Raw genomic sequence first — 21,385 nt, forward strand, 5'->3', positions numbered from 1 at the left:
AATGTATGCAAAGGGGAAACAAATATCCCAGCTGTGTGAGAAGGTAAACACAAATAAACTTTAATCAGCACATTAAATTTAAGACCATAAATGGACTGCTACTTACTACCACTACTCGCACTTTTCTGCTGCTAAAGAGCGAACACTCAAAGTGATTTTAAACTGTAAGTCGCATTTACTCATTCGCACACATTCACACGGCAGTGTAATTTTTTATTCCTTCGAGCACTTTTTACCTCTCAAGCACCCACTAGCACATCAGTAAACACATCAGGGTCAGTGTCTTGGGAAAGACTGAAGGAACGGGGAACCTTTCGATTAGCAAACGACCTGCTCTACCTCTATCTTGTTTGTTTAATTCCTTTGCAAAAAAAGGCAAACACATCACAGTTTCATGGTGAGGTTACGTGCTAGAGCAGTGAATTTTAAGAATCTTGTTGTTAGTCAGAGGAGACTTCATGCTAAGCTAACCAGCAGCTAAAGTTTGTAAGATAAGACGATGCTATTGCTTAGCAAGAAAGCAAATAAGCTAGTTTCTCAAAATTGTAAAAACACCCCTGTACGTGATAAACTGATTAAGGAAACGTGTGATTGCGATACTGGACTCCTGAATCTGCGATGTCTGTTAAATGTTTCAGATTTTTTCCCTCACCTGTGTACGGTGTTCACCAACGGAGAACTGAACCACAGCAAAGTTGGGCGAGGTGTGGCTCCCCTCAATGCGCTCCACTGTGGACGAGTCTATCTTCAACTCGCTGCTGATCTCAGCACTCTGGATGAAGTCCTCTGTCTTCAGATCCTCCACACGTTTCAGCTCGCCATCAGCCAACTGGATGATGGAACCTTTGATGAAATATGGGGGGAGCGAGGGAGGCAGCACCGTACTAGAGGGGGGATGTGCGGTGGAGGTCGCCACCAGCCCTGGCGGAGCAGGAACAATGGGGAGATGAAGCTGGGCTTGGACCACTGCACCTGGGGCATCCTGGTGAAATGAGCCACTGTGGGTCTCCAGAGTTTCTCCTTTGGGGGCGGTGGCGGCAATGTACGTATGTGGGAGTGTAGTAGGAAAAGGTGCAGCTTGGGTAGATGATGTAACATGGGAGGTTACAGGCTCCAATGTTGTGACTCCACCTCCACTGACAGGGATGATGACCGGTTGGGGGCCTGGAATGAGTAAGTGTTGCTGTAGGCTGGTGTGGTAGCTGCTACCACTGCCTCCTGCAATATAGCCGATAATAGGTTGCTGAGGGTAGATACTGGTGGAAGAGAGCCCCATTGAGAGTGGCTCTGTGGCGTTGTGGGTGGTCTGGATGACGGTCTGGGGTGGCAGTGTGCTGACAGCAGCTTTCAGGCTGTCTACACTTAGTGGGGGTGGAAATGTGAAAGAGGAGGTGGTGCTGGATAAGGATGGAGCACGACTGACAGGCTTGCCCATGATGTTGCCACTTTTCTCCAGGTGTGCAGGGGCTGAAGTTGTCACCTTCTCAGGGCTGGCTCTGGGTGGTACCAGCTGGTGGTCCCCATGGCTGTTGGGCATTAACATGACAGAGGTTCTCAGCCCTGATGGATCATGCGGGGAGTAGTCTGTTGGCAGAACCATCTGTCGAGCCTCATAGGAAGACAAAGAGGATGTGGCATCCCGTGATTTGCTCCCTGACTTGGAGATGTTAGACTCGAGTGGCGCGGCATACCGCCGGCCCCTTTCCAGCTCTCCATTGTGGAGCTCTCTGGGTCTCTGAGAGCCACCTTGCTCTTTTCTGGTGGGTCCATCTGTATACTGCACCACCACCTGAGACATGCTGTGTCCCAAAGTATGGTGAGGGTACATTGAGTGGGGCGAAAGGTGAGTGCCTCCTTGGTGATGGGATGATGGCACAGTCCGTGGGGATGTTGATATTTGAACATGGTGAGGGACAGGGTCTGTAGAAGGAGGAGGCATGGAGGTACGTCCTGTGGATGCTCGCTGCTGGTCCTGCTTGGAGGCCTGTGAAGGAGCAGAGGCCGTCTCTGTGTGTGAGGGTCTCTGTGCAGCCGAGGAAGAGGAGGACAGGGGGGGAGGAGGTGGAGGAGGAAGCAATTGAGAGGGGATGTAACTGTATGGGGCAGTGTAAGGTGAGGCTATAAACTGCATATTGTGAGGCAGATGGGTGTAATGGACAGCTCCTCCAACTGTGGTCTGTGGCAGGTGGGATGTGTACACTGTAGGAAGAGATGAGACCACCCTCAGTGAGGACGCAGAGGTCAAAGAGTCTGATATGGAGGAGGGAGATTTATACTGCGATCCGTCAGAGTGACTGGAGCTACGGTGCGCACCCACACTGCTCTCGTTCCCACCAGCCACACTGGCGAGCCAGGTCATGTTTTCTGAGCGCTGGCTCTCAGTGGCAGGTGGCATGATAGGTGAGCGATTTTCAGATGGTAGCGTGCTAGAGGGGATTTCCCTCTTCTTTGGGGGCAGACATTCATTACTGCGCTCCTGGTTGGACTTCATGCTGATTTCACCTCACGCCCCTCAACTATACTTGCGTTATCCTTCCTCGAGTTTTGGACTACAGCTTTCTTTTTTTTTCCTTGTTTTTGCTTCCTCGTTCTTTCACTTTCGTTGTCGCTTTTGTTCGCTTTCTCACTTTTTGATGTCCGGTCCTTTATTTCACATTAATTAGCCACAAAATGAAACTTCCCCAATCTTGTCTCTTTTCCCTCTCTATCCACTTCACCCAAGGCCTTTTCTTGACAAAGAAAATCCAGGCCTTAACAAGCAGGTGAGGAAGGATTAAAGATGGGGATGACGATATGGAGGGGTGGTTAAAAGGGGAGGGGGGAGGGCGGTCCGTTCCGTCCGGGGATCTTTAGCGACTGATGGGTGAGCTCAGCGTGGAGGTGGAGAGCGTCACAACGTCACACCTGCCGCTGTCGCAGAGGACGATGGGGGGCCGAGTGCGTCGCACTTCATGAGGAATCATCTCCCTGTGAAAGAAAGTCTGCCCGCACGCAGCACAATCCTGTGGAAGAGAGAGGAAAAAAATAGATGGTTAGAAAAGGTGTGGCTCGTTAACTGATGAATAGGAGAATACTTTATAATTCTTATTCTGTGCTTTTTTTTCAGCAAGACGGCAACTATAATGACAGAGCCATTTTCAAAATCCCTTCTAGTGAATGCAGCGCATCTACAGACCTATAAAGACAGACAGGTTAATAATGTGTCTGAGCAAAACAGCTTCTGCAACAACAAATTTAACAATGGAACAACACTTTAGCACCAACAAATCCATAAAAGGACAACGTTTTGAACTACGAAGAATAAGCCAGCAGGACACTCGGGAGGTCAAGTAACAGCTCTAAAAAGGTGACAAAGATGAGAATTAGGAGGCTAAAAAATACAAAAAGCCCACTGCAACAAGCGTGACCTGTAGATTGTGTGGATATGGAGGTGTTTTATGTAACAATGTGAATAACAGCAACACAGGTCAGTCATGGGTAACTGCAATTTCAAGAAAAGAGACCCTGCTAATATAAAAATGACCACTCCAAGCAACAATAACCAGGCACTTTCAGTAAATGACTAATAATAACAGTTTGATTACAAGCCTGTGTGTATACCATAAATGAGAGTGTACCACATGTGTGTGCATGTGCCTGTGTGTGCCATCTGCTTGCGAGCATCCCCTACTGTGAAAGATGGGAAGCTCAGTGTGAAACTCATAAATAATGTAGAGGAATTTCAAGCACATACATCCCCAACACACACACACACACACACACACACACACACACACACACACACACACACACACACACACACACACACACACACACACACAACACCGAGCATGAACCGCTTGCTTACTCAAACACTGACACCTGTGTATATTCAATTATGCTGACACATGTTTTTTTTCTTGAAGCACAGCACAACTTCACATACAGACACGCACACAGACACGCACACGCACAGGTAGCTCACATATCGTTCACTAACACACTGCTGCACGGCTCACCAATTTATTTGTTCTTTGTAGAGTCAGTGAGTTTGTACCGTCCCTGGTTTCTGTGACCGCCTGCACAGTTACACATTTAGAAAACCGTCCATTTCTGCAGTAAAACAGCAAATTATATCAACGCCTAAGTGATGCTACAGACTGAAAAAAGCCTTGTGATGGACTGAGAGTCTGTCTGGAGTGTAGCCTGTCTTTGGCCCTATGACAGTTGGGACAGGTTGTGGCACCCCACAATCCCCTAACTGGAAATGCAGTTAAGAAAATGGATGGACTTGACAAAATAAAAGTAAAGGTTTTCACTATTTTTGCCCAATAAGGAACCAGATGATTAACATCTGAAAATACTTTTCTTTTTCTAAAACGTCTTTAATGAAGAAGATGGATGGAAGATGTGGACCATCCATCCATCCATCCACTAAAACGTGTCAAACGGGACTGAGGAAACTGATTAAAAACAGGTTACAGCCACATTTATTTAGCTGGTTTGGCAATATCATCAAATAAAATACAATACTGCATTGAATTTTAACAGTTAGTGGTTCTCAATTTGAGTCCTACTCTAAAGTTGCTAAAAAAAACCCAAAAATGTAGTTTTTCAACCAAACTTTGCAGGCTTCCACTGCCTTCTTAGCTAATTCCCCCCCACACAGTATGTGTGTAAATGTGTGTTCTCTAGAGCAAGGAACATCATGCAGCTCAAGCAGATTCCTGTAATTTAAGACGTGTTGTAATGCTACTACAACACAGCTGCAGAAACAGGCGTAGGAGTAAACACACATGCATATTCACATTCGCACGGAGCACACAGCAGCCTTTGTTTCATGGTACGCAGCGCACACTCACTTATTCAAGTATATACTTTATCTGTTTAATCGAGCCGGCATGATTCAGATGTGTGCTGAGAGGGAATGTTGATCGCTGAGCTTTTAGCCCTGAGATGCACTCTCTGTATCTCCCTCTTTTTCTCCTCTCTGTCACTCCACCTCCACTTGACTCTCTTGCCTCAGCCTGTCCACCTCTCCTACTACATAACCATTCTCAATTATCATTCTTCCATTTAATGGTTTTATGCTCCCTTTTTTCTACATTAGTATTCACTTGTACACTCTTGGAATCATTTTGCAACAAATCTTTGACATGTCTCTTCAGCAAACCTAACCTCAGTCACGCTACTGTTTAGTCACAAAATACAAAAACAAAGACAATAATGCACATCAATCCAATAGCTGACCTCACCTCAGCCTTAAAGAGTTTGTATACACCGTGCAATACTATTTTTATTTATCTTATTTTACTGTTCATGTGTAATAGTCAGTTGCCCTATAATCTTAACCTCATTCTGTCTTTATTGTGATGTTTTTGGTGGTTTTTCTTCCCTTCTGTACTCATAACTTCATTCAGCAATGCATCTGTGATGTACTGACTGACTGACAATAAAGGAATCCGAATCTACTACGTAAAAACAACTCAACAAGCTCTTGCTCAACTTAAGACTCTAAGGTAAAGGGAACGTTATATGCCTGAGTGTTCAAAGATGAGAGACATTTCGTATCAGCTGTCACCTCAAACACGGACAATGTCGGTACATGCAGCTCAGATCTGCTCATGCTGCTGTCTGTGGCAGCATCAATTTGTCACAACTGATTCAGACACATGAAAATGGTTGTACTCCAAGAGAAATCTTATATGTGCAACATAAAATAATAGTTAACCTTAGACAAAAATCAGGTAAACAAGTCATGACAACAATAGCATAGCAGCTACTGAACAACTTCTGCTGGAAAAGTGTACTATCATGTCACATTAAAGGTAATGTGGGAAATTATAAAGCATTTAAATATACAAATATAACTAGAAATCACAGCTGTGCTGCGGGAGCAGAGACACCAATGCTAACTTCATAATCCTCCCGGTTGCTTCCATTTTATCCTGCAGTGTTACTAAGAGCCAGAAAGAAGTGTTCATAGTGGAAAAGAGAAAGAAAAAGAACTCAAAGTAGAACAAAAGAGTAATTCCCACTGTAAATCCCCTTCTCGCATCCACTGTGGGAAACTTTGGTATCTTAAAGAAAGAAAAAAGAAAACAGCATGGCTACAACAACAGTTAATGAGGGAAGAGACCGAGGAAGGTCGAGAAAGGGATAAACAGAGGCAGGGAGGTGAGAAAGACTGGAGAGCAGAGGGTATGAGAGTGAGGAAAAGCTTAAGATGCATGGGAGACGTGGAGAGGGATCGAGAGAGCAGGCTCAGCTGACCTACATTGCACAAAGAGAGGACTGCTTCACTGAAAGTGACACTCAAACACACATTCGCTGAAAAGCTAAGTCACCTGAATCTTGCTGAGCTTGCAGTGTGTACGTGCAGGACTGTGCGCTGTGGTGTGGGTGTGTGTAGATATCAGATGACCTGTAACCCAAGCTGCCTGTCCTCCATGTGCTTGAGCCTTTTTTTTCTCTATACACACACTCACAAACACGCTTCTCCACCTTACCAAAACCTGTGTGCAGGTCAGCAAATACTGGCATTTTTCACTCACTGCAGGTTCATATATGCCACCTTTCTCTCACAGTTGCTACTTCAGAGGACACAGTACTCATGAACATTAATCTCCTGGAGACTTACCCTCACCTTAAAAGGCAATCTATAATTTATAAACACTTTATGTTTTACTCTCACAGTAATGGAGTGCATTGTGGTTATGGCGCCACAACAGAAGTCATAAGGCCACCCACAACTATGACTGTTTAATACAACAATTACAAAATATTTACTTAAACACTGGACTGGACTGTCATACTGTATCTCTAACAAATCGATATCCTTCCAAACTATCGCTGAAAAACTGGCATATTAAATACAAAAAAGTCTCTTTTTAGCATTGAAGTTGAGTTGTTGTCTTTAACTTAGTGGCATATATAGTACACTGAAAAAGCTGCCAATTTTCATCTACACATACTACATTGCTTCACTGTGGGTGGATGCCCGAACTAGCAAATCTGACATATGCTTTATGACTTCCATTTCCCCCCTTTTTGTTGCTTACTTGGATTTTTCCACCACACATGTATGTCAAAGACCCCAAAATGCAGGGCTTTAAGAACTCTGAAAGGTTCTAGTTCCTGCAATGCAGACATCGACAGAGATGACTTATTTTTAAGAGTTATAACAGCTATGAAAAAGTTCCAGTGGCCAGAATCCACCTAAAAAAAAAAAGAGAAAGAAAAATCTGCAGCTACAAAAAGAACAAGGAGTCCTGTGACAGACTGCATGGTCCCCACAGAGCACTGATCTCAGCATTACAAAGTCAGTCCTGGATTACACAAAGAGATGGGAAAACAATGAAACAACTCAAATTCATAGAAGAACTTCTGGAGAGTCTCTCAGTTGTTTTGGAGGACCTAACCCTACAATGACAAATTATATGCAAAACTATGTACAAACTGATGAGGAAGTTCTTTAAAAATCTACAAATAGAGTGAATGATCATTTTAAAAGCTGCTCACTCAAATCTTTGCATGCATCTGTCAAACAGGCCTCTATAATATACTAAATATGTTGAATGCTGATGTTATCTTTCCAATACATCCATTATTACAGTTTCTAGTTGTAGTTGTCACTTTCGATCTGTAACTGCTTTCAAGTTGGGAAAATTCCCATGTTTGTTGAGTTCTAAAACCACTGGATCCCTTATCAAACATTTACATTCTCTATTTGGTGAGTTATATCAAACATCTGCAGAATGCAGTTCGCTAATGACCCAAATATATGATCTTGTTAAATAACAGTGACTTGTAGTGACTACAGAATAAACACAATCCAATTAAACTCCCATCAAAGCAAGAAAAACCCATTATACTTTGCATCTCTACCCAGGAGCACTGTAATAAGCATATTGGCTTATTAAGTCAACATACAGCAGACACGTTGTGGACATCTAGACACAGAAATTCTGGTGAGGCTCCACGATCAGTGTTTGCTACAGTGCATCTGTTTGCATTACAATTTTTGAAAACATTCCAATTTATCATTAAATTTCAGAATATGATGTATGACATATAAAAAAATGAAACTTTGTGTCGATCTGGAAACAAGTCAATATGCAAAGGAATAAAAACAAATAAATCAGTAGTGTATAAACTGAGCATTGGTAAACAAGCAAAACTAAACTACAAATGATCTTCCAAAAAAGTTGAGATGCTGTTTAAATAATGAATTTGATGGCAGAAGCAAGTTTGAAAAGGGTTAGTGGAGGAGTAAAAAGACAAAAAAAAAAAGCATAATATTAAAAAGCACCTAGAGCTATGGAAACAGGTCAATTACATAAAACATCCAGAGAACCTGACATTCAGAGTTAAAGATGGGAGAGGTGTTTACCCACTCTGGAAAGGTGTCAAATATTTCAGCAATTTAAAAAAATTATGTCTTTTAATTTGACAATCATCCCTGAGAAATCTTTGCATGCAAGGGATGAGGCCAAAAGCACAAGATTCTGTAGTGGTATTTCCTGTCAGTCGTGAACCAGTCCTAGTCAACACATTTCATCGTCGTATCCACAAATGCCAGCTCAAGCTCTACCATAAAAAGAAAAAAATATTTATATAAACAAGATCCAGAAATGCGGCTGCACTTTCTGAGCAGCTGCGGTTTAGATGGTACAGCGGGCTGGCCACTAATCATACGCTCCTGCACAAGCCCAAGTGTCTTGGACAAGACACTGAGTCCCAAGATGCTGAAAATGGCAGGCCAGCATGGCATCTCTGCTTCTACAGAGTGAGTGAAATACAACGTATAGAACGATTAAAAGGTGACGAGATTTGCAGGATAAGGAGCCTAATGCAGTCTCAGGAGGCAGATTCATTTAAACAGAAAATGCACCTTTTATTAGGCGGTTAGAAAGTCCATGCAAAAATCCAACCGATGACCAAAAACTTGCAGACGGCACACAAGATAGGTAACAGACACTGTGACAAAGGACAACGGGAAGACATGATTATTTATACACACAGAGACACACTAAGGGGTAATCGGGGAAACAGGAAATGCCTGGGTAGCAAGACACAGCAGAAAACAATCAAGACAACAAGACAAGCAATGTCAAACTACACAAAACACAGAAGACATCCAGCTATCTACAAAATGTAAAACAGGACAAAGGAGACTAACATACTAAAGTTTGACGTGGAAAGACATATGAGAGAAAGCTGGGACAACAACCTAAATAAAGAACTTTACAACTTTAACATCTTTTGGAAACTATAAGGAAAATGACCTCAGAGAAGAGGGGTGATCTGACTTGTTATCAGCACACAGTTCAAATAGGGAAACATGGCAGGAGCCATTTGTGAAGAACCACTAATGCTGAGAAATATTTGAGATTTCAAAGCAACACAGACTGCCATCAGATGAAATCTTTTTCAGGAAGATAATGCCAAACCACATTTTGCACATATACCAACATACTGGCTCTATGGTAAGAGTGCTGCTTCTAAACAACTCCCTTTGGTTCACCCTTATGAAAGGAAATAGACAAAAGAGTAAACTGCCGAGCAGCTGAAATCCTATGAAGAATGGGTAAATATTACAGCAACTGGTTGCTAAACACTTACAGTGTTGTTAAAAAAGGGTGATGCAACACAGTGGTGAATGTGACATTATCCTAACTTTTTCAAAATGTTCTTCAGACATCAAATGTTAAATGAGCAAGTGTTTTTCTAATAAACACATTTCTCATTTCAAGATATTTTTATGAAATAACGGTTTAAATGAATGCAAATCATCTCACTCGGGTTTTGTTTACATTTTACATGCTATTGCAACTTTTTTAATGCAAATGCTGCTGCACATAATGTATGTGCCTTTCAGTGTGTGTGTGGGTGCATGATTGCCCAGTCATAATCATAATCATGATCAAAGGGATAAGTCCAACGTGATGTGTTATCTCACAGCTAAATATAGTTCAACTAGAAAGTAGAGTGTTGCTACAGGCTTATACTTCACTGTCTGTCTCTCCTTCTCTTATTTCTTGATCTAAGCTTCTCTGCAGCTTTTTGTCGACGTAGTTTTGCATTCATCTGTGTGAGTGTGTGTTTGCAAGCACGGCGCTGCATATGTGTGTGCGTGTGCACATTAGAAGAACCCTTGCCAGACTGGGAACTTTGACAAGGCTGCCACTTTATTCACTGTCATCCTCCGCTCGTAATTGCACACAAACAACAACAAACAACACACATATAGGAGTACGGACAGATAGTGAGAGAGTGATGGAGGATCTGCCAATGACAGATGGGCACAGAGTTAGAGAAGCTCAAGGGGGGCCGAGAAAGAGAGTAGCAAGGCGGAGAGAAACTGAGAAAGAGGGAGAGTGGTTAAGAGTTACACAAACAAAGGGAGATAGAGATGGAGAGAAATAAATGACTGTGAGAAAGAGAGAGAGTCTTGTTCAGAAAACAAACACTTAGGCAGTGTTGCATGACTTGCACTTTCTCACCCCTCGGCAGCCCTGAGCTTGGTTGGATGGTTGGGTGGATGGAGGCTGGGGTAGGGAGGAGGGAGAGGGGGCAGAAACACAGACGGGCAGGCAGGGAGAGCCAATGGAAGGAGAAGAATGAGAAAAATGTGAGAAGAGAAGAGAAGAGAAGAGAAGAGAAGAGAAGAGAAGAGAAGAGAAGAGAAGAGAAGAGAAGAGAAGAGAAGAGCTTCAGGAGAACGGACGAATGCAAGAAACAAGCAACGACGTTTGTAGGATAAACTAGGGCAGTACGCATTTACAAAAGGCATACTGTGAGACAACACCACAAGCATTTGAGACACACACACACACACACACACAGGCTGACTCTGCTGCTCCCATACACACTTCATTCAGAGCGAGCGCAAAACTGTGTGAAGTGTACTTACCAGGGTAGCAGGAGTAGCCCACTTCTGCAGCATGCTTTCTCTCCCCCTCTCATTCCTTTGCTCCCTTAACTGCTCCCTTCTCCTGCTCTGCTGTGTCCCTTGTAAAGCACCCCGAGTCTCTCTCTCCCTCTCTCACGCTCTCTCTCTCTCAGGCGGTAAATCCCAAGCAGTGTACTTGTGCTACAAACTGCTATCTGCCTTTCTCCCCCCCCCCCCCCCAAACAGACACCACAGACACACACACACAGAGCCAGCAACCTTCTACTAAATCTGGCAGGCAGGAAGCTCCCTCACTACCACTGAAATACAGCACTCAGGTGATCTCTCTCACACACACACACACACACTCGCACAAACGTACACACAAAACTGGTAGCACACACTAGCACACGCCCACAGGGAGGGAGTCCCGCATGCAGAGCTCCAACGTGTATTATGCAAGGGGCTGAATGCGAGCCAGAGCTCTCACACTGTCTGCCCCACACACACACACACACACACACGCACGCAAGCACACACAGGGCCCCTCCCACAGTTCGCTCGTCCAACTTCATCAGGTATTCATTCAAAAAACACACACATGCCAGCTGGCTGCACGCCCAGAGACCGCTTACAAGCAGAGAAAGAGAACGAAATGGAGGGAGAGGGAGAGAGAGAGGCTGGGTGGGAGGGTGTTACAGTGAGAAGGGCAGAGAGGGGACTGTGGGAGAGATAAAGGCGGAGGGAGGGAGAAAGTGAGTAGTAGAGATTAGAGAGAGGGAGGCAGACAGAAACAGAGTGAGCGCATGAAAGAGTGACACATGGAAAACTCGTCGAGACACACCGATAGACTTGCATATAAGGCTGATCTGATCTGATCACGGTGACGCCAGACATATTTGATATATGCTGGAGAGGAACCGAGGAAAGGTGTCTTGTTTATAAAGGTGTAAGGGTTTGTGAATTAAATCAAGGAGGCAAAAGGAAAATCAGAACCTCTTTTCGTCCCCCTTTTCAGATATAGTTGGTTTCATGCTCGGATTCGACAAGCCTGCATTTCCCAGTTTTGACCACTAGATGGTACGACTGATTACAATTGTAGAGGAGTCTATTTCCGTTAGTTAGCTGACCTAGTTAAAAGACCATTTGGAAGTAAATATAGATGAAATATGCTCTTCAATGCTAAGAGATGTAGCACGCACAGAAGAGAAATGAGCACTCTCTTATAGGATGTTAACACACACACACAAACACACGTGCGCACACATGCAATGACTAACTAACTTACGGAAAAATGATTCCCGAAAGATTTAGTTGGTCTAAACATGCACTAAAAAGACATCCTGTTTGTTTTAGTTGGCCTTCCTGTCAGCTTGATATCATTCCAGGATTCCAATGTTCAACACTGGGTATTCATAGTTTCTGGCAGCAGGAGACATTTCAATATTTGCAATGAATGTGGTAACATATAAAACACAGAGTAAAATGCTCAATGTGAAGAGTTTTAAAAAGCAGGAATGTCACAATTATTTGTAGTCTTTTTATTTTGTTTTTCATAGGGCATTCTTACTGATAAGCCATCATCTAGTACGGTTGGGCTTTCGTTCATGTTGACAGCACAGTTCGTGATTTGCTATGGCACTGAAAGTTGCGAAATTTCCTTCCTGTTTCAAAAATATTCCACCCATTTCTAAAGAAATTGAATATTGTGCATTTCTTTAGAAATGTTAAGATCGGGGAATTTGAAGGCAGTTTTGGAAATGTAACCAACACCACTGCATTTTATCATGAAGGAATCATGCACTGCATATGCGCTATAAAATCGTAATATTACGTTGTTAACGAAGAGTCTTTTAACATCAAAATGAAGCTCAAAAGAATTAACTCAAAATATCTGATTGAGGAGGAAAAGCAAAGCAAAAAACTGCACAACTATGACTATTTTGTCCATTAAACATCCTGCCCTAACCCAAGAAATGCAATATGATTAGTAAGCCTGTAGCCTTCTAACATAGAAATATTTCTCAGCAAGCTTGAATCATAATTCACTGTATGAAGAGTTCACTAGAAGAACAAGTCATTCGTTTTTCCATTTAAATCAAATACAATGCAAACTATGATAAAGTCTCAGTACATTAAAGTACATTTTTTACTCGTAACACTTTAATATGACAATATTAAAGACGAGTATTTTAATGTCAACATGTAGCTTTAAAGAATGGGCTGAAAAGACGCACAAATAAGGAAAGAAGTGAAGCAAAAGACAGACTAGAAAACCAGACTAGACCGTGCTCTTGTTAAGTCAGCTGACCTCAGCAGCAAAGCAACACTGGTCTGTCTCCTTGGCAGCTAATTGGAGCCTCTCTGCATTTAATCATAATTCATTTGTGTGGGTTTGTTTACAAGTGAAAGGAGGATAAGACAAAGAGAGCGAGAGGAAGTGGGAGTAGAGAATGAGCAGAAAGAAATGAGAAATTTTAGCTTCTTGCTTGGCGATCCGAAGTCTAGCCCTGCACGCCTCCCTCCTTTGATCAGGTGGACCGTCTCGCCTGAAGCCTTGGTGAAACTTTTCGCCAACAGCTGAATCTAAAGATAAATGATATCTGTTGTTTCAAATGTAGCCTGAAGCCCAACCAAGACAACTGATTCAGTTGGGTGTGACTGAAAATTGGAAACCAATACGCTTCCAAAACATCACTATTACTCAATCTTGGCACGACTTGTCTTCCTCAAAACCCATTTCTCATTGTCCTTTAGCATAAAAGTGTCCTGTTGAATCCCTACAAATGTACATAACTGCTTCATGGTGAATGTGCTGTATGTGTATAGCACGACATCATAATCATCGCACATCTCCAGCTTTAGAAAAACACACATTTTTTCTTTGATTGACAATAATTTGACATAATCTTTTCACTTTAAACAGCAAGAAGCACTTTAATGCAGACCTAACTGACAAGCCACACTCCTTAGTGAGTTTGATTAGAAATGGCCAGAATGAAGGTTGAATCAAAACACACGCATTGAGCTTTTCAACAAGACTCACTCATAACATGACACCTCAGTCAATGATCTCCTCTCATCAAGAATCAATGAATTGTTAAGTGCACTGAAAAATTCACTGCAAAACCTGCCTTATTCTGTCTCAGCCTTCTGCCTTTCTGCAGAGCACAGTCTCAGTCACAGCCAGTCACTAAGGAAACTGATGAAAAGCTTCTATATATACACACACACCCATATACATATCACACACTGCTCTGCTCTCTCTCCCTGTCACACACACACTGAATCTCTGTGCCGCTCTCTCTCAGTCGCCCACGCAAACTTCACACACGCTGTGGTTATGACAACAGCAACCCCCGCCATCCTACGCTCTCTTTACCCATCTATCCCCCCCGTCTCTGTCGGCAAAAGTCTCAGCTCCCTTGTTTATCCATGTCTTTCCATCTGTCTCTGGGTCTATGTGTGACTATGTGTGTGTATGTGTGTGTATGTGTGCGCAAGCTGGTGAGAGAGCAGGTGTAGAGCCATCTAATGGTCACACACTCATACACACAAACTGTGTCTGCCAGACAGACTTTATGAACTAATGTTCTGTCAGTAATCTATTATTCAGAACCTTTTGTAATCATTTGATAATTATGCTAATAGTGCCCTCTGAACTTTGGGGCATTTACACGGTCTGCAAATATCTTTCACTTTTACCCCCCCCCATACCCGTTCATTTCTGTCTCGCTCACAAACCCTCTGCCAGACTGTGTTAACTTACTGGCAGTGTAGTGCGCTACTTCGGCCCAAGCCACATCCCATTCACAAACCTACTAATCCACACACACTATTAGATCCCTGCTAGTCACACACACAAAGAAGTATGCATGTGTGTGTTTGCAGGATTAGGGAGGGACTGGAATGGATGGGCAAATCACTGCTAAGCTCCTCTATTGCTGCATAATCCTACTGAGTACACACACACACACACACACACGAACACATACACAAAAGCATGCATGGAAATAGAGACACACAAATATGTAAATATGCAAACATGCATTCAGATGTGCACGCACAAAACGAACAAGTGCTCTCTCATTCAATGTCGCACGCATACAAAGAATGTATTTGCGCACGCCCACTCACGCAAACAATAGTAGTCATCGTTGACATTCAGACACACAAATATGCAGGCAAAAGTCCAACACACTTATTCAATAACAAATGCAGACATAAACACTCAGATATCTTTTCAAAGACAATATATAATCCTGTTCGGAGTATGTGTGTTGCAGTACAAAAGGGAGTAAGAGAGAAATGTGGGATGGGAGGTAGCTGGAGACAGAAAACATGAGTTGGGTTTTTTTCATCTTCTGTTAAAAAAAATAAATAAAAAAAGACCCCAATGAAGAGAGAAAAATGGAGATAAAAGTAAAAGACAGAAAAGAGGCGTAAAAAAGAGAGATAAATGTAATCCAAACACCATTATGCAATCTATTCATTCATTCTGCCCACACAACTAAAACCCTTTTGTCCATTCAACCACCTTCCCCAACCCTTCAAGAAATGCAATACATACAATTAGTAATCCTGTTTTAAATTCTAAATATGACTCAATTAGTGTTTAAGAGCATCGAAATATTTCTCCACAAGCTTGAATCATAATTTATTGTGTAATGTAAAAGGGTTCACAAGAAGAACCAGTTATCCAGTGACTGTAGTTAATAAACAAAGAAGAAAAAAAACCAACAACCAGTAAGGTCACTGTAAATTACATACGCTGACCTCATGTGGTCCTATGGAGTTAGTGCAAGCATACAGCCCATTTGTATCTTAAGTCGGCCAAAGGAGTAAAAAAAGAAATACTGTACTGCTTACTTTACTTTACTTAGAGGTTTATATATTTAATCCCTGAGATGTCTGAATAAAAATATTGAATGAACATATCTATACATATCTATATATACATATATACATACATATATACATATATACATAAATATGTAGTATTTGTAGTTTTGGTAGTAAAACTAATGAAAATACAGTAAAAAAATCTAAGCCATCTAGTGGGCCATATTGGACCTTTGGGCAGGCCAATTCTAGCTCATGGGTCAGATGTTTGGCACCCCTGCACTAAGCTAATGAAGCAACAAAAATTGTAAAAAACAAAAAAAAAAAAAAACTTTTTCATATTCACATAATGAAGAAATGGTTTACTGAATCTGTGTGTTTGGGGTTTTTTTTGTTTGTCTTTTAAAGGTTTTTAAAGTTTACTCATGGTTGCTTCATTACTTTCCTTCACTACTTTTTGTTTTAGGCATTTTAAAAATGTTTGTCTTGCTGACTCATCTGACAAATCTTACTATAATACACATAATCAGTTTGTTTGCCCATGAACTCCTGCTTCACAATCAGGAGTTGAACAACCAAAACATGCACCTAGGTTGAGTACCCAATGGACATGCAGATTGCTAAAAATGTACCTCCCTGACTTATGTGATATAGATAAGAACCTGGTTCTTATCTATATCACATAAGGCTAAAAGGCTTTTTAGCATTTATTCATCCAAAGCATAGAATAATTTTAATTTCATAACAAAAACATAAAATTTATTATCACAAAACTTTAAATGAGCATGGTATTATGATGACAGTATTTTGCCTAGAAACCACCTAACAACACATCATGCACTAAGTACCATAGGCCTGTACTAGTACTTCTACTGGTATCAAACTCAAGATGAAAAGAATAAAAAATTTCCCATATTAAAATTTTCAGTCAGAACCACTATAGTTAAAGCTGATGCAGTAATTTGCCAATATGGCACTGTTCTGGGGCATTCCCTCCCTTCTGTCCGCACACATTCAAATCATTAGGTGGGGAGAGCAACAGCAAATCAGTGGCAGGCGTGTTTTAGTCAGATACATCAGTTAAGCTTTGTACTTTGTAGAGCTGAAGTGGAGGTGGGTTGAGAAGTAGCTTGCAGGTGAACAGCACCTATAAAGAATTTTAGTAGCTCACCCTAAATAAGATTTTCCAATTGGATGGGAAGAAAGTTATGCTCTATAATTCTTTTATTATCTCCTACAATGTAACATATGTAGAGTGTGACTGACAGAGTTTTTCTTATTAAACCGATTTCCTTCCTTCCATTCCATTTTTCACACAAAAAGTCAATTTGCGATGCCCATGTTTATCTGATGATTTGTTCATATAAGTGGGAGAAATGCGAAAAAGAAAAAAAAAATCAGACTCCGCTGACATGAGTAAGAGCTTTCAAAATCTGATGTCAGGCTGAGAACTATGCTGACAGGTGCATGTGCACGAGTCTGAGGTGCTGCAGAGATCACAGCACTAAACAGAATGGCTGAGCAGACAAATATTAATACATAATGTGGCTGGATTTGTTTGTCAGTGCACATACACTTTATTTTTTTCCCTCCTTGACAGAAAAAAAAAAGGATTCACTCAGATTTTAGGATGGTCGCTGCATGTGTCGACATCTAGGACAGAGAACCATACTGCTGTGTTCGCTGAAGGTGAACTGCCCGCTGTAATGGACACAGACAGGCAGACTGGCACTAATTGGCATGAATGGGCATGGCAGCAGGCCTTTTGTGGATGAAGGAGAGGTGAGCGGCTGCTCAGCATGTGTCCTTGTCTATGAATAATGCGTTCCACCTTTTCAAAGGCACACGGACAAAAATGTCAGAGCGGCAGCGCCACTGCTTGAGCACACATTCATCAAAGTCCTCTGCTCTACACAAACACACATCCAACACTCCTGAGACTCAACAGGACACACGTGCAGCGCACACCAGAGCCAGTACAGTACTCAGCAATCATCCAAACAAACAAATTCCACAGGCAGACTCTCACAAACACACAGGCTACACGCTCCACAGGTGTCTGCATGCTGCCCAGCAGCATCCCTGCTTGTGAGGCTAAAATTTGTGTGGTGAAAAGAATAGAGTTTAACGTAGCATACAAATCCATACATCCCTCCATTCATGTTACCCTGCACACTATGGAAAATAGCTGTGCTCTGTCCTCTCGGTCTCCCAGAAGGGAATAAGGTTTTCTGTGCTGGTAACAAAGGGATAATATTTTATTTTCCAAATCTGTGATCAACTGAAAATACTGCAACAGAAAATAAAGCTGCATTTTAAATGTTATATGTGCGTAGACAAATAAAGATGGAAACTTTCTCACTAAGACAGAAAGCATGCAGTTAGCGGGTAACTGTATTTCTACATTTTCCAAAGAAAAGACCTCACAGGACTGATTGATTTCATCACTGGACACACATAACAAAGAAGTGGAAGTCTTTACATGTGTAAACTCTAAAGGCTGCTTCAATTTCTGCCTATTTGTTGATAAGGAACTACGGCATTTCAAGATTTCTTAAATGCGACTGTGTGTTTAGGCAACACTTTCCACCACCATCTTCAAAACACCACTACACTGAAGTTGTTCTGACGGGCTGTAGTGACCTTAAGCACCATGCCAACGTACTTTATGTGGTTTTTCTGGCCTTCAATTTGTTCCCCAGCTATATATGCAACGTCTTGGCTGATAATACGAGCCAAAGAATTACTTTGACTTTCTAGCTTACACTAGAAATACCATAACTGAAGTTTATGTTAGTGCTTCAATCTCATTTTTCCAACTTCGCCTGACCTGACAAAGCAATTTATATTTAGAGACTTGTGGTAAAGAAAAAAGCTTCAAGTATGCACAAACAGTGAGTTGGATTTGGTTCACTCCAACATTCCCACTGCTTCAGACTTTGAAGCTAGAATGACAAAAAGGAAACAGACAGACTGACCACACAGGCTTGTCACTGCTTGCTTCACTTTCCCAACTAATCTGTCACTTTCTTTTAACATCATTATTCTCGGTTTGTTTTTATTCACACACACAAACACACACAAACTGAAAGACCAGCAAATTGTGTGCAGTTAGCAAAACAAGCTTATTTCTGTGCAATATGCTTCCGTATGCATGCAGCTGTCTCGTGTTTTAGAAAGACACACACCCTTGTTTTACTATCTTTATTGGGACTCCCCCTAACCCCAGTCTCACACGCACACTCAAACACTCACAAATTGCCTTCAGGATGGTCGTACGTGTCCTCCTGAGACACAACACCCTCTGACCATGACCCCATTTCAACGCCAAACCCAATCTCTGCCTGGAACACCAGAGGGTTTGACTGCAGTTATGTAAGCCTTTGCAGTGGTGGAGAAACAGAGGGAGGGACAGAGAGAAGAGGGTAAAAAAAAAAAAAGAGGGCAGGAGAGATGGACACCGGGACCAGGAGTGGGGGAGCGGGATTAAAGTACAAGTAAATGATGGCGAAGCAGAAAGAAGATAAGAGAGACGGTGAACGAGACAGTGATGTCACCTTGTACTTGCGCTGCAGTGAGACGGACAAAGAGAGCGAGTAACAGAGGGAGAGAGAAAGGGATGTTGAGAGATCTATTAGCTGATAGAAGCCATGCAGACAGCCTCCCACTCCTTAGGCAATTGATTCGAAGGATATTGTGCTGAATGCTGTCTGCGTGTGTGTGCAACTGAGTGACAGTGAAACTAGCTTTGAGCCTCGGGGCATAAAGTACTAGTACTAGAAATCTACTGGTGTGTTTCTACAACTGAAATGTAAACCATCACATTTTAGGGTAAATTCTTGGTGTTTCGTGAATGTAACGATTTGGATTTAGCACATAGTGATTATGGTTAAAATCTCCTTTGAGTAAGTTTTGGTGAATGCGACGTCCTTTTAAGTGGCAAAAACAAGTTTGCATGTCTGTGTGTGTTTCAAGGGGACAGCATAATGGAATGCCTCGGTTCGAGACTTGCCAAGAGCCCTTTTCCCATACGCCAGGGAGCCAAGACTTCCCCAACCAGCCAAGAATAGCACCGACACTCTCTCTCTCTGTCTCTCTGCTTTACTCTCTCTCACCCACACTCACACGAGCACTCACACATTTTTACTGTTTGGATTTGACAAGAAGGGTGATAGTGTGAAGGAGGAAATAACAGCCGTGTGCACTTCAACACCGTTACAGAAAAAGAAGAAGAAGAGGGACATTTTCTAAATTCATATTTGTACTCTTCAACAAGCAGTGCAGTGAGACGTTTTTTAGGACCCAATATGTTTTGATCAATATGACGCTAATAAATCTTCACTTATTTGAGTTTCAATTAACTCAGAGAGGGGGGGGGGTGGGGGGGGGGGGGGGGGGGGGGGAGGCAGGAAGACAGAGACATACAAAAGCATAGAGAGGCAGTGAAACTGCCGCGCTGGCTGCTCCCTGTGGGGTAAATGGGTTTGTTGTTCTCTCTGTGGATGTGTACTTACAGTATATGTGATTTTTTTTCTTTTCTTTCTTATTTTTTTGAGGCAGCAGTAAACTGGTGGATAGAGATGTGGACCACAGTGCATTCCCTTACTGCCACTGCATTACAACAACAGGCAGGAACATGTTTTCTACTCCAAAAAAAGAAAAAGAAAAAGCAATGACATACTGTATAAGAACCAGCCTTACTGACAGTACAGCTCACTTTTTTTTGTCTTCAAACCAGTGTTTAAGCATCTCTACTAGATGTGATTACCAAAGCTGGGCTTAAAAGGTGTTAAAATATTCTACTTTAATACTTGTTTCTCTCCTTGTGACTCACTGGGAAAACAGCTTATAGTGAGCAGAGAGGCTATCCATCAAACAGAAGACCCGAGTTCAAATCCTTGACCTCACTGAAATGTCTGTGAGTGAGATAATCGGCAACAGCTCCAAAGGTGCTATTCTGTAGCTGACCCTGCCATCTTACTTCCCTGCGGTAAGGGTAGGAAGCGAAACAGAATTTCCCCTTTGGGGATCGATATTACCACAAAAAGACAGCACTTTCGCAGTGAGTAATTCAGAGAAAATCAAAGCAGTTGTAGTCTGTGCTTTTCAAGAAACGTGAAGAACAGCAGCTCTATTTGTAGAGAAATATTAGATAGCAGATACTGAAAGAAAAACATTAGAAATACATGTGCAACGCAAACAAAGCTATAAACCAAACAATTCCTTCTCAAGCCGTACATTTACCTCACATATGAAAGGTGGTTTTTGGTGTGTTGTTTTTTACATATAGAAGTCGCTGATTTGAACCTTGCTAAACACGCATCTGTGCAGCAGTTGGAATGTCAGGTTTATTGCAAAACTGGACTCTTAGTCAAAGAGAAAACACTGATCTGGAAAAGTCCTTGATGCCAGAACTAATAACATCAAATTAACCATGGCAGACTAACAGCTTTTAGGTTGAAATAACAATGTGATAGCAGTTTGTCAGTTGTGATTCAGCAGTAATGAGCCAACTACTGTGTCCTAGGTTGTCAAGCACAACCTGAGTTCTAGCAACTTAAAAACACGATACGCAGCGGGTCGCCGTGCACAGACGAAACTAGATTACATAGCAAAGAACAGAAGATGCTTTTTAAAAAATAATTTTCACCATGGTATCAATGCAAAGAC

General features: G+C 42.1%; 1 protein-coding gene across 5 annotated transcripts in view; it reads right to left on the reverse strand.

Annotated features, from left to right (window-relative positions):
* The window catches only part of atxn1a (ataxin 1a), a 96,441-nt gene that overhangs the window by 10,233 nt on the left and 64,823 nt on the right, over positions 1 to 21,385 (reverse strand). For 4 of the 5 annotated variants that reach the window (XM_040021365.1, XM_040021361.1, XM_040021362.1 and 1 more), the window contains one exon: positions 653 to 3,002. In XM_040021365.1, the coding sequence (XP_039877299.1) occupies positions 653 to 2,491 (1,839 nt within the window). In that variant the 5' untranslated portion in view covers positions 2,492 to 3,002. Of the gene's footprint in view, positions 1 to 652; positions 3,003 to 10,894; positions 21,381 to 21,385 lie in introns of those variants that run through there. The other variant, XM_040021366.1, reaches the window with a different exon arrangement.

Source organism: Simochromis diagramma, unplaced genomic scaffold (assembly GCF_900408965.1).
Source record: "Simochromis diagramma unplaced genomic scaffold, fSimDia1.1 OVJJ01000753.1, whole genome shotgun sequence".
In the NCBI taxonomy this organism is placed as follows: Eukaryota; Metazoa; Chordata; class Actinopteri; order Cichliformes; family Cichlidae; genus Simochromis; species Simochromis diagramma.